Source organism: Phyllobates terribilis, unplaced genomic scaffold (assembly GCF_046119375.1).
Source record: "Phyllobates terribilis strain yellow unplaced genomic scaffold, ASM4611937v1 Scaffold_1__5_contigs__length_1240528914, whole genome shotgun sequence".
In the NCBI taxonomy this organism is placed as follows: domain Eukaryota; kingdom Metazoa; phylum Chordata; class Amphibia; order Anura; family Dendrobatidae; genus Phyllobates; species Phyllobates terribilis.
In genome coordinates, this window is record NW_027362761.1 from 529,327,766 (window position 1) to 529,342,383 (window position 14,618).

Below are 14,618 nucleotides of genomic sequence, written 5' to 3' on the forward strand. Positions count from 1 at the left end.
AATGGGGCTAGGCTATCAACTGTTCCAAGAGTCAGGATGAGGCCCCCATACAAAGACAGATCAGGCACGTTGAATTACATTGCCCCATCCTGTTGCTCCGACAAAAGATAAGCCTCCATCAGAAATGTCTTATTCCCCCTCTCCTTGAGAAAATCATGTCTAGGGTGCATGTATATGGGCTGGTCAGGAGTGATAGCTTTCAGCCGAGTAAGTGTTTGGCTGATAGTTACTGAATGTATAAAGCCAATTTTAGTAAATATTTAATAAAAACTGACTATAAATAAGACAGTTTGTAGTCAGAATTCACTCATTAAAGAGGTTGTCCACTACTTTTACATTGATGGCCTATCTAATCTAAAAGTAGTGGACAACCTCTTTAAGTACGTAAATCTTTACACCAGTAGTGAAACAGGAGAGAAAATAGGTAACAGAGATATACATTTTTGGAAGATTTTTTATTAGATGCTTATTGGTCTCACTTCATCTAAAAGGTGCATATGTGAACCAGGTAACATTATTTACAATATTTTATCTTAATTTATTCCACTGTAAATACATTGCATACCTTCTTCAGGTCCCGGGATGTTGCAGAGGTGGAAGTGAGTCCAGTATTTACCCCTAATGTCATCAATATGGAACACAAAAACTGCCATAGGAACAACAAGGAGACTGTCTGCATTTCTTCTAGATACTGTTTTAATATCGTAATTAAATCTGGGACAAGTAAAATGGAAAAATTCAGTGAGTCTGAGACAACAGGAACAAAAACAAATTAGCACATTTTGTAAGTGATTATGTTTTTACATGTTTATAATTATGTTTGCAGACTTGGAATACAAAATTACTCTGGATTCTCATCGGTTTCTATCCCGGAGTCTTTTCACTGAAACAAATGGAAGGGTGGTACAAGGCATTATCTTACGGAGTGGAAAATGTGTGAACCATGACTTCTATATGATGGCAAGTAATATGTGGAGCTTGGTATTAAAACCATGGCTCCAATTCATCAAATACTGGCACAAATTGTTTGGAAAAGTCACAATTTATTTTTTTGCATAACTCAAGGTTGCACAAAAATGTTGCCAATTTTGGATTTTTTATAACAGTTTCCCCTTTCTCCTCCAAAATGGGCAGAGCTGGGGTGCAACTTGGGCGCGACGCCACAAATCATCTAATTCATGAGGAGCTGTGGCATTCATTACAACAGAATTATTACTCTAGTCGCTAATAAATCAGGAGCGTTTGACTTCAATATGTCCCCTCATCACGACCGGCATGAAAATTAACGGTCTTGATGAATCGGGGCTATATGTACTGCAAAATAGTTTATAGAGTAGTCGTCATTTTATTTTTTATTCCGTAAATCGTTAGCACACATGAAAATAAGCAACTTTGTAAATTTTCTTATTGGAGAAACCTGTTTCTTTCTCCTCCTTGATTGATCTTTCAAGGGTTAAAAAAAATAAAAGGCAGCTGTCATTTCAGGAGAACTTGAAGCATAATATCTGCTTAATATCTGTGTCTGCCTCTGGCTCCTCCCTCTTCTTACCCTCCTCATAGAATCTTATGAGCACCAACTATCATCTCCTATTTATTGTTAAAAATATGAAAGTCTGTCTTCACTACATTCAGATGAATTGAGAGTGAAAGATCAGCCATGGAGGAGAAAGAAACAAATTTCTCTGAGATATATTATAAACTTGCTTAAAACAACAGTTACTGTGTAAGTATAGCAATCTGCTATGATCTCTGCTTTAATCTGGCAGCAAGTGTTCAATTTTACTGCATCGTCCACACAAGAGAAAAGAGGAATTACACAGTCCCTAGGGAACCAAAAGACACTCTTTGTATCTGATCTATACTCTAGATCAGGGGTCTCAAACTCGGCTGGGTATATGGGCCGCACATGGAAAAAATTTGAATTTGGGGGGCCGCATTCTTTGTTCAATGTGACATTTTTAGTGATACCATTTTTTTTGTATACACCTTTTGAACATTTTTGCCGTGTTTATTTTTTTATGGCTTGGGTCGTTATGGATGTGGCGATAATAAACGTGCACTTTTTTGTGTTTACTTTAGTTTACATATAAAACAGCATTTTTAGTGCCCAATATTTTTTCATGCTTTATTTTATCTTTTATTTTTTTTACAATTTTATTTCCCCCAATTGGCCACATACAGTAATATTGTCTTACAATTAGCATCATATAGTAATAATGGAAAACATCTTGTAGTAATGTTCTCCATCCAAGTCCCCATCTTGTACTAATGTGCCCCATCCAGGTCCCCATCCTGTGGCTATGTGCCCCATCCAGGTCCCCATCCTGTGGCAATGTTCCCCATCCAGGTCCCCATCTTGTGGCTCTGGTCCCCATCTTGTGGCTCTGTGCCCCATCCAGGTCCCCATCTTGTGGCTCTGTGCCCCATTCAGGTCCCCATCTTGTGGCTCTGTGCCACATCCAGGTCCCCATCTTGTGGCTCTGTGCCCCATCCAGGTCCCCATCTTGTGGCTCTGCATCCAGGTCCCCATCTTGTGGCTATGTGCCCCATCCAGGTCCCCATCCTGTGGCAACGTGCCCCATCCTGGCGCCCATCTTGTACTAATGTGCCCCATCCAGGTCCCCATCTTGGGGCTATGTACCCCATCCAGGTCCCCATCCTGTGGCTATGTGCCCCATCCAGGTCCCCATCCTGTGGCTATGTGCCCCATCCAGGTCCCCATCTTGTACTAATGTGCCTCATCCAGGTCCCCATCTTGGGGCTATGTGCCCCATCCAGGTCCCCATCTTGTGGCTACGTGCCCCATCCAGGTCCCCATCCTGTGGCTATGTGCCCCATCCAGGTCCCCATCTTGTGGCTATGTGCCCCATCCAGGTCCCCATCTTGTGGCTATGTGCCCCATCCAGGTCCCCATCCTGTGGCTATGTGCCCCATCCAGGTCCCCATCTTGTGGCTATGTGCCCCATCCAGGTCCCCAACTTGTGGCTATGTGCCCCATCCAGGTCCCCTCTTGTGGCTATGTGCCCCATCCAGGTCCCCATCTTGTGGCTATGTGCCCCATCCAGGTCCCCATCTTGTGGCTATGTGCCCCATCCAGGTCCCCATCTTGTACTAATGTGCCTCATCCAGGTCCCCATCTTGTGGCTATGTGCCCCATCCAGGTCCCCATCTTGTGGCTATGTGCCTCATCCAGGTCCCCATCCTGTGGCTATGTGCCCCATCCAGGTCCCCATCTTGTGGCTATGTGCCCCATCCAGGTCCCCTCTTGTGGCTATGTGCCCCATCCAGGTCCCTATCTTGTGGCTATGTGCCCCATCCAGGTCCCCATCTTGTGGCTATGTGCCCCATCCAGGTCCCCATCTTGTACTAATGTGCCTCATCCAGGTCCCCATCTTGTGGCTATGTGCCCCATCCAGGTCCCCATCTTGTGGCAATGTGCCTCATCCAGGTCCCCATCCTGTGGCTATGTGCCCCATCCAGGTCCCCATCTTGTGGCTATGTGCCCCATCCAGGTCCCCTCTTGTGGCTATATGCCCCATCCAGGTCCCCATCTTGTGGCTATGTGCCCCATCCAGGTCCCCATCTTGTGGCTATGTGCCCCATCCAGGTCCCCGTCCTGTGGCTATGTGCCCCATCCAGGTCCCCGTCCTGTGGCTATGTGCCCCATCCAGGTCCCCATCTTGAGGCTATGTGCCCCATCCAGGTCCCCATCTTGTGGCTATTTACCCCATCCAGGTCCCCTCTTGTGGCTATGTGCCCCATCCAGGTCCCCATCTTGTGGCTATGTACCCCATCCAGGTCCACATCTTGTGGCTCTGTGCCCCATCCAGGTCCACATCCTGTGGCTATGTGCCCCATCCAGGTCCCCATCTTGTGGCTCTGTGCCCCATCCAGGTCCCCATCCTGTGGCTATGTGCCCCATCCAGGTCCCCTCTTGTGGCTATGTGCCCCATCCAGGTCCCCATCCTGTGGCTATGTGCCCCATCCAGGTCCCCTCTTGTGGCTATGTGCCCCATCCAGGTCCCCATCCTGTGGCTATGTGCCCCATCCAGGTCCCCTCTTGTGGCTATGTGCCCCATCCAGGTCCCCATCCTGTGGCTATGTGCCCCATCCAGGTCCCCATCTTGTGGCTTTGTGCCCCATCCAGGTCCCCATCTTGTGGCTATGTGCCCCATCCAGGTCCCCATCCTGTGGCTATGTGCCCCATCCAGGTCCCCATCTTGTGGCTATGTGCCCCATCCAGGTCCCCATCTTGTGGCTATGTGCCCCATCCAGGTCCCCTCTTGTGGCTATGTGCCCCATCCAGGTCCCCATCTTGTGGCTATGTGCCCCATCCAGGTCCCCATCTTGTGGCTATGTGCCCCATCCAGGTCCCCATCTTGTACTAATGTGCCTCATCCAGGTCCCCATCTTGTGGCTATGTGCCCCATCCAGGTCCCCATCTTGTGGCTATGTGCCTCATCCAGGTCCCCATCCTGTGGCTATGTGCCCCATCCAGGTCCCCATCTTGTGGCTATGTGCCCCATCCAAGTCCCCTCTTGTGGCTATGTGCCCCATCCAGGTCCCCATCTTGTGGCTATGTGCCCCATCCAGGTCCCCATCTTGTGGCTATGTGCCCCATCCAGGTCCCCATCTTGTACTAATGTGCCTCATCCAGGTCCCCATCTTGTGGCTATGTGCCCCATCCAGGTCCCCTCTTGTGGCTATGTGCCCCATCCAGGTCCCCATCTTGTGGCTATGTGCCCCATCCAGGTCCCCATCTTGTGGCTATGTGCCCCATCCAGGTCCCCGTCCTGTGGCTATGTGCCCCATCCAGGTCCCCGTCCTGTGGCTATGTGCCCCATCCAGGTCCCCATCTTGAGGCTATGTGCCCCATCCAGGTCCCCATCTTGTGGCTATGTACGCCATCCAGGTCCCCTCTTGTGGCTATGTGCCCCATCCAGGTCCCCATCTTGTGGCTATGTGCCCCATCCAGGTCCCCATCTTGTGGCTATGTACCCCATCCAGGTCCCCTCTTGTGGCTATGTGCCCCATCCAGGTCCCCATCTTGTGGCTATGTACCCCATCCAGGTCCACATCTTGTGGCTATGTGCCCCATCCAGGTCCCCATCCTGTGGCTATGTGCCCCATCCAGGTCCCCAGCTTGTGGCTATGTACCCCATACAGGTCCCCTCTTGTGGCTATGTGCCCCATACAGGTCCCCGTCCTGTGGCTATGTGCCCCATCCAGGTCCCCATCTTATGGCTATGTACCCCATCCAGGTCCACATCTTGTGGCTCTGTGCCCCATCCAGGTCCCCATCCTGTGGCTATGTGCCCCATCCAGGTCCCCATCTTGTGGCTATGTGCCCCATCCAGGTCCCCTCTTGTGGCTATGTGCCCCATCCAGGTCCCCATCCTGTGGCTATGTGCCCCATCCAGGTCCCCATCCTGTGGCTATGTGCCCCATCCAGGTCCCCTCTTGTGGCTATGTGCCCCATCCAGGTCCCCTCTTGTGGCTATGTGCCCCATCCAGGTCCCCTCTTGTGGCTATGTGCCCCATCCAGGTCCCCATCCTGTGGCTATGTGCCCCATCCAGGTCCCCATCTTGTGGCTATGTGCCCCATCCAGGTCCCCTCTTGTGGCTATGTGCCCCATCCAGGTCCCCATCCTGTGGCTATGTGCCCCATCCAGGTCCCCATCCTGTGGCTATGTGCCCCATCCAGGTCCCCTCTTGTGGCTATGTGCCCCATCCAGGTCCCCTCTTGTGGCTCTGTGCCCCCTGTGCTGTTCTTCACACACATAAAATAGAAAAAAAAAAAGATGATTCTCACCTGTCCTCCGTTCCCTCGGCGGCCTTCCTGCAGATGTGGCCCGCAGGCACCACAGAGTCCGACCCCTTGACGATCCCGACCTGGTCCTGGATAAGCCGCCAACAACAGCGCTGCACAGAGACTGTCTCCCAGCACAGCATTTCCAATGCCAGCCGCTGGCCAATCAGAGGCCAGCAGCTGACATCTGCATATGGCAATGACGTCATACTCGCTGCGCCGACACGCAGATATCAGCTGCTGGCCTCTGATTGGCCGGCGGCTGGCATTGGAAATGCTGTGCTGGGAGACAGTCTCTATGTGGCAATTCAGCGCTGCTGTCGGCGGCTCCTCCTGGACCAGGTCGGGATCGTCAAGGGGTCTGTGCCTGCGGGCCGTGTGTTTGAGACCCCTGCTCTAGATAATGTATGTAGGTGCTGAAGAGTAGAAGCTAATAGAGTATTTTAAAAAAGGGTTTCTGATTTTTGAGGCCCAGTAAATAACAATGCAAAACCAGGGAAAACAACAATGTATATCATGTAAATAAAATAACCCCACTAATAATTTCTTGCGCTTTATTATAGGAGAAGCCAGATTTTTTAAACTCTGTTAATGTGTCGGTTGAGTTTAATTTTAAGGATCCAGAAGTTGGTCCAGTTCTGAGCCAAGAACTTCCCAATACTATAAATGCCTATGTAAGTGCTTGAAAATTTTTAATTCATATTTGTATTTGCTGATGTTATAATATTCAGATTTTGTAATTCGACACAACTGTCTACACTAAAAGGACCAAGTTCCGCTTTTCTCCTGAATCTGTAGTTATTTTGATTTTGTTCCTGCATCTCTCCATACCCCCTCATTTTTGTATCTAAATCTAGCATTTTTAGTCAGTGGGGTGTGATCCTTAAGATCCTGAAGAAGACTTCCATATAGAAATGTTGAGGACCACACCAGGGGCATAAGTAGTAGTCCAAGTTTCCCCAAAGAACCCCCCCACCCAAGAAAAAAAAAATATTCAGCGGGGTCACATAACAGCATATACTTTGCAGGTCTTGCAAAGTAATTTTGCCCCTATTAAAGCCCCCTAGTGTTCCCATACTCAAAGATATTTGTTTAGTGGCCTCTTATAAAGTATGATGCCAACAAATGTGACCCCCAAACATAGTAAGATACCACCATAGTGAATTCCTCACCAGAACTCCACAGTATGATGAACCTACACTACTCCCCGCAAAAAATTATACCCCCATAGTGACCCCAACACAGAATGAAGGCCCTCATAGTCCCCCACACACAGTATTATAGCCTTGACACATCCCTCTACACAATATGATGGCACCCACGCAGCCCTCCATACAGTATAGCAGCCCCCACACAAACCTCCACACTATATAATGGCCTGCACATGTTATAATGGTCCCCACTAGCCCCCCAAAGAGTATAACTGGCCCCTACACATTCCTCCAAACAGTATAATTGGCCCCCATACAGCCCTCTAAACAGTATAATGGCCCCCACATAGCCCTCCAAATAGTATGATGGCCCCACAAATAGCCCTCCAATTAGTATAATGGCGGTGAGACACGGTGGAGGCCCCAGATGTTGCAGAGAAGTCAGCTGGGACATGTAGTTCTACTGGCAGCGGATTTTAAAGTCACAGTAGCTGAATTGGGTAAACACTTCCCCGTGTCCACAGCAATTGTCAATAGCGGGAGGTAGCACTTACGGAGATGGTATAAGACCCCCCTGGGGGCGCTCCTGTAGAGGTGGTGTCTAGGTGCAGTTGTTGGAGCGCCCGTGATATTCATGCAATTTCAAGCAGCCAGAACTTGTAAACGTAACACTTTACTGATGGGGAAAGCAGGGTACAGGTTCTCTCTTAAAGGCAAAGTGGCGGTAGTGCAGAGTATAGGCTACACTGCATATTGTGTGTATGAAAGAAGGTGTCTTCCCCATTATCAAACAACAAGTTCAGGGCCTCGCAGGGCGGCTGGAGCACAATTCTCTTCACTCGCTATTGGAGGAAGTACAGTATCATGAACAGTCCAAGTAATGCTACACTGAAGGAGGGACCTTCACGGGTTGGCTCCCCGTGGTGACACACTAGTAGCGTGGAAGTACTCATGGTTTTGGCCCTACCGTTCTCTATTGTAGTGGGTAGGTCAAACAAAGTTTGTGATGTGGCAGAAACTATGGATTTGGTTCTGGCTGTAAGCACATAGGAAAACCAGTAAGCAGGAAAGCACTTGTTCAGGCTTATTTTTCCTGACTATTTGAGGTTACACTACTTTGTGGAGGCGACTATGTAGAGAATGATGCCCCCTCAGCGTGGACTGGAATGGATTCAGGGAGCAGAGGAGCTTCTGTACTCTCCCTTCCTCTGCCTTGACTACACAGGACTAGATTGGTTTGTACCAGATCACAGGAAGTTTGTTAGAACTGAGCTGGGAGTCTCCTCTTCCCAGCCATTTCTATGGCAGCTTGTGGTGAGGAAATTAATTACCTAACTTTCATACGAATACATTGACCAGTAGATGGCAGCAAAGTAAAAATTACAATGCACATTTATGAATCCTCAGTGTATGCACATGCAATGTATTACATCTCCTTACTTACTAACACGTAAGACAAAACAGGAATGTTCCAATACAGGAACTAGAGACTGAGCTACTAAGAACGTAAGTTCAGGCTAGGAATGGAGGGTGGAGTTGCCTGATATACCTGCTGGTAGGTGATAGGCCGGGGAAGCAGATCTCTGCAGGACAGGGTGGATACTATTCCTGCACAGTTCAGCTGCCCCCCATATGACTCACAAACAGTCGAGCTAGAAGATAGCATAAGGCAGCTCAGAGTGATGGACACTGGGGGGAGCCAAGCAAAACACGTGGTGAGTGTGGTGGTGTTTAGAAGGTGTGCAAGTGGCTGGCCTAACACTCACAGTGCCCAAAGAAGTTCTCTGGAACAAATCTACTGCCACACGACAACTGTTTTGTTCAGCAGCTGTAGACCTGTACTGAGATACCACATAATGGCTTCCACAAAGTACTCATTAAGTTAAAAAAAAAAAAATACTCATCTCTCCCTGTTCTCCCGCTTCTCCGGTCTCTGTAGCATGTGGTCTGCACTGCTTGGCACAGTGGTCGCGATATAATGACGACATTGCGTCTGCTGCGCTGAGACATCAGATGCACAGGGGGAATAATGGAGGAAGGAGTGTCGGCTGACGATCCCTTTTGCATCTTTGCTTTCAACTATATCTGCATCTGTTACTATAGAAGTGTCACAATCGCATGAAAAAACGTCTCCATTTAAATTCAAGTAACTGTGGGCCGACTTCAGAGCTAACGGAAATCAGTATGATGGAAATAATCCACAAGGAACTTGATCCATTGTATGACATTAGATTTCCAGTGGATTCAACTACTAACCTGAGTGATATGAAGTGAAAAGAAGTGTAGTCATAGCACTGAGCACTAAAGCCTCGTACTGTGCACTGAGGGTCTTGGTTAAGGATTATGTACGCATGGATGTGGAAGTGAACTTTTCCTTTTTTATGCTCAGGAAATTCCTTTATTTATAAAAGCCATTTCCGACAATACTTATACGTAAAACCGAGCGGTTGAGGTCACTACAATCAAGTGAAGCTACTGCTAAGCTTTATTAAAGGGGTTTTGAAGGCTTGATATTAAAATCTGCAGTCACATAGAGTTGAATCTGCACAGCGCACACTCTAAGTGTCGTCAGGATTCTCTGGTGCCGGCGGCAGGAGCGGGTGGCCGCACGATCGCAAGTATGCAATTCGTACACATGCGGTCACATGCCAACTAGACTCTCATGGCCTCAGTCAATACAAGTGAATAGTCTAGTCGGAATGTGTCCGCAAATATACAGATTGCATACTTGCGGTAACATGATCTGTTGGTGCTGACACCAGAGAATCCTGTCAGCATGTAGAAGTTTTGCACCCCAAGATTTGTAGTCACATTAGCGCCTGCTACTGGCTCCGGCATCAGAGAATTCTGACAGCACGCAGTGTACGCACTGTGAGGCTTTACAAGTCTGCAGACAGAAATCTAGTTATTATGTTCTGCCAGGGAAAATAGCAAGAAAACATGGAAATTTAATCTCCAAACTTAAAAAATATATTAGTTAAAGAGAATTTGTCAGTAGGTTTTTGGTGCCAGCAATATAAAGTCTGGACTGAGACAATGATTCTAATGCTGGATCAAGTACAGGGCTTCTTGGTGTAGTTTTGATACCACTCTGATTTATCTGCTGCTAGTTTCCTCAATGATAAGCTCTGTATATGTAGTTTTTCATACCCATGAGCTCTGGCTGTGCCCGCCCCCCACCGATTTGAAACTTTCTGCCTATGCACAGTATAGATAGAAAGCTGTCAGTCAATGACATGATTTTAGACAGAGTTCATCAATGAGAAAACTAGCAAAGCTGCAGCAGATGAAATACTGATTTTATCAAAAGTACAGTATAGCTTTGTCATGTAGCTCACTGTACAGCACGCCTATGCTTATTTTATAGATTCCATTCACAATGGATTGTGGAGCCAAGAAGAGATGTATAGCCGACCTTGCACTGGATGTGCAGATAACTATGGGTGACAAAAGGTAATATTTTGTGCTATATATTTCCTTGTAATGCAGAAATGGCTTGTCTGCGAGAACAATGGGCTTCATATAAAGCAGCTCAGAGGAGTGGGAGACATCCATATGCCCTAATAAAGCCAATAAACATGGGTAGTCTGGTAACGTGACGCGGGGTGGTAGTCATGGGCGAGGTGAGTATCATCCGCACCACATTACAGGAAAATGGGGGTCCCCCATAGGTGTGTGTGCTACTGTTACCTTACGCCTTTGCAGACCGCATGCTGCCGTTTCACTTGGCAGGCCAGGACCAGATGAGGTAGATGTGAATGAAGGAGACCAAAGTCCTAAAATAAACCTTTCTTTCCTTAACAAGAACTTGATAAGAAGCATATACATCAGATAGTAGGCACAACACTTCATGAATGCTTCTTCTGCTTTATGCAACACCCAGAATAAAGTCCTTTAATTGAAATAAACACACAATTTTTTAATGTTCTAAATTAAACCATACTTACCATCACGCCCATTCCAGCTGAAGCCAATGTCTTCTGCAATAAAAGTAAAATAATAAACCAACATCATCCTTACCTTTCCATGGTTCCCAGGACGGCTCCAGCTCTGCTACATTCACATGACAGGCTGGATCGCAGCCGAAAGCTGACATCCAGCTTGCCATGCCACAGACACTAGGAAGCGCAGGCATGCTTGCGCTCCTCAGTGTCTGGCTGTGACGGCATCCAGATAAGCCGAGATCATGTCCAATGAACTCAGCTCACCTCATGCACGTCACTGACAGCGTGGGAAAATTCTCCTGCGCTTGCCGTGAGCGCAGGAGAATTCTCTCACGCTCACGACAAGCGCAGGAGAATTTTCCCACGCTGTCAGTGACATGCATGAGTGAGCTGAGTTCGTTGAACTCAGCTCACATCATGCACGTCACTGACAGCATGGGAAAATTCTCCTGCGCTTGCCTTGAGCGCAGGAGAATTCTCTCACGCTCACGGCAAGCGCAGGAGAATTTTCCCACGCTGTCAGTGACGTGCATGAGGTGAGCTGAGTTCATTGGACATGATCTCGGCTTATCTGGATGCCGTCACAGCCAGACACTGAGGAGCGCAAGCATGCCTGCGCTTCCTAGTGTCTGTGGCATGGCAAGCTGGATGTCAGCTTTCGGCTGCGATCCAGCCTGTCATGTGAATGTAGCAGAGCTGGAGCCGTCCTGGGAACCATGGAAAGGTAAGGATGATGTTGGTTTATTATTTTACTTTTATTGCAGAAGACATTGGCTTCAGCTGGAATGGGCGTGATGGTAAGTATGGTTTAATTTAGAACATTAAAAAATTGTGTGTTTATTTCAATTAAAGGACTTTATTCTGGGTGTTGTGTTTTTTTTAAATACTTTACTAGAAATTCATGGCGGTCATGTCTAATATTGGCGTGACCCCATGAATTTCAGGCTTAGGGCCAGCTGATAATACCAAGCTGGCCCTAACCCCTTTATTACCCAGTGAGCCACCGCACCAGGGCCCTGGATGAGTTGGGTAGTGCGCCAGAAGATGGCGCTTCTATGAACGCGCCATTTTCTGGGGTGGCTGCGGACTGCAATTTGCAGCGGGGAAGGGGGGGGGCAGAAAGCTTGGGCCTCCCTGCGCTGCGGATTCCAGCCCCCAGCTACCTAGTTGTACTTGGCTGGACACAAAAATAGGGCGAAGCCCCACAAATTTTTTTTTTAATTATTTCATGAAATAATTAAAAAAAATTGACTTGGGGCTTCGCCCTATTTTTGTGTCCAGCCAGGTACAGCAGGCAGGAACGGGCTGCCCCCAACCACCAGCTGCCTATTTGTACCTGGCCGGACACAACATTATAGGGAAGCCCTTTTTTTTTAAATTATTTCATGAATTTCATGAATTAATTAAATTAAAAAATACGTGGGGCTTCACCCTATTTTTGTGTCCAGCCAGGTACAACTAGGCAGCTGGGGGCTGGAATCCTCAGCGCAGGGAGGTCCAAGCTTTCTGGGCCCACCCCCCGCCGCAAATTGCAGTCCGCAGCCACCCCAGAAAATGGTGCATTCATAGAAGCGCCATCTTCTGGTGCTGTACCCAACTCATCCAGGGCCCTGGTGCGGTGGCTCACTGGGTAATAAAGGGGTTAGGGCCAGCTTGGTATTATCATCTGGCCCTAAGCCCGAAATTCATGGGGTCATGCCAATATTAGACCTGACCGCCATAAATTTCTAGTAAAGTATTTAAAAAAAACACAACACCCAGAATAAAGTCCTTTAATTGAAATAAACACACAATTTTTTAATGTTCTAAATTAAACCATACTTACCATCACGCCCATTCCAGCTGAAGCCAATGTCTTCTGCAATAAAAGTAAAATAATAAAACAACCTCATCCTTACCTTTCCATGGTTCCCAGGACGGCTGCAGCTCTGCTACATTCACATGACAGGCTGGATCGCAGCCGAAAGCTGCCATCCAGCTTGCCATGCCGCAGACACTGAGAAGCGCAGGCATGCTTGCGCTCCTCAGTGTCTGGCTGTGACGGCATCCAGATGAGCCGAGATCATGTCCAATGAACTCAGCTCACCTCATGCACGTCACTGACAGCGTGTGAAAATTCTCCTGCGCTTGCGCTTGCCGTGAGCGCAGGAGAATTCTCTCACGGTCACCGCATGCGCAGGAAAATTCTCCCACGCTGTCAGTGACGTGCATGAGGTGAGCTGAGTTCATTGGACATGATCTCGGCTTATCTGGATGCCGTCACAGCCAGACACTGAGGAGCGCAAGCATGCCTGTGACGCGCCCCCTGGGCCTGTGTTGTGCAGGGAATACACAGAGCCGGATCGCTGGGGGATGTAGTCTCCATGGCGCTGACCCGGTCCGTGACCAGGGTGGTCAATTCAGTGGCAGTCTTCTTAGTGAGATAATAGTCCGACTACGCCACCCGTGGATTGCGGTTAGTGGGGGCCGCCGCTGCAAGGCAGACCGCTGAGGCCGGTGTTATGTGTGCAGCTAAGAATGGGATGACTCCCCACGGGAGAAGTATAGCCTCAGGGCAGTTAGTGTGAATGATGGGAGTGATGGTGCTCGAGCGTCCCAACACTGGTAGTGCTGGTGCGGCGAAGAAGCACAGAGGCGTGTGGTTGCCGTTTCCAATGCTTTACTCAGAGTTCTTTACTGGTCCTAGTCACCTTGGTACTGGCGGTGACTCCCCAAGCCGTGCTGCGTCCACCAGGCAAGGGGCTCGACCAACTCCCAGGCAATTCCAGAGCGTGGCACAGGGCTCCCTTCTCTTCTCTTCTCTGGCCGTGCCCCACCAGTGACTCTACGTTTGTCCGGCTGCCTCGGGCCTTCTCTTGGTACACTGATCTCTGCGTCCCTGACCCTATGTGGTGTGCCTTCCTGGTAGGTGTAGTGAGGGGTCGCACCGAGATATAGTCACGACCGTCGGTCTTTGGCTGAGGATTAGTCGCCTCCACCAATTTAGGATCCGGTACCCTGTTCTGCCAACCCGTCACCCGCAATCTCCTGGGCCTATGGGGTTCCTTCTTCTCTCGTGTCTCTGGGCCTCTCTTAATGTTCTGTTCCTTGTTTCCTTTCTCTTCTGTTCCTGTTCTCTCTGCTGTTTCTGGCCTCCTCTCCAGGCCTGCCTCGTGGAGCTGGGCCCAGACTGAGCCACAGCTCCCTGTCAGCCCTCTCTGGCTGAACTCCTCTCTGAACAGACTCCCCGGACTGAACACTGTTCTAAGATGGTGCCCACCTTATATACCTCCCTCTATGTGTGAGCCCAGGTGACTAGCAACCAATGGGCACCTACCTTTGCCCAAAGACCCACCCCTATCTGCTCCTACGCCACTGGGTTTTCCTCCCCCTCCCCACTCCAGCCAGGGACAATTGCTGTCGTGCCTGCACTTCTGTCTAGTGGGAGCACCGTTGAGCTGTCCCTCGGAAATGGGGTGTGTGTGGTGCATGCAGCCTACCGAGTCCTGGTCCACAATCCATCCTTACCCGGGAGTGGAATATCACACCTCTGGTTTGAGGTGCAATACCCCTGCAGCAGCCGAGCCCTCGGGGTGCTACACCTGCGCTTCTCAGGGTCTGCGGCATGGCAAGCTGGATGGCAGCTTTCGGCTGCGATCCAGCCTGTCATGTGAATGTAGAAGAGCTAGAGCCGTCCTGGGAACCATGGAAAGGTAAGGATGATGTTGGTTTATT

General features: G+C 49.0%; 1 protein-coding gene across 1 annotated transcript in view; it reads left to right on the forward strand.

Annotated features, from left to right (window-relative positions):
- ITGA1 (integrin subunit alpha 1) overlaps positions 1-14,618 on the forward strand; it is a 254,281-nt gene that overhangs the window by 191,567 nt on the left and 48,096 nt on the right. The window contains exons 16-19 of the mRNA XM_073680314.1: positions 575-741; positions 827-960; positions 6,373-6,483; positions 10,328-10,413. Coding sequence (XP_073536415.1) covers positions 575-741; positions 827-960; positions 6,373-6,483; positions 10,328-10,413 — 498 coding nt within the window. The remainder of the gene's footprint in view (positions 1-574; positions 742-826; positions 961-6,372; positions 6,484-10,327; positions 10,414-14,618) is intronic.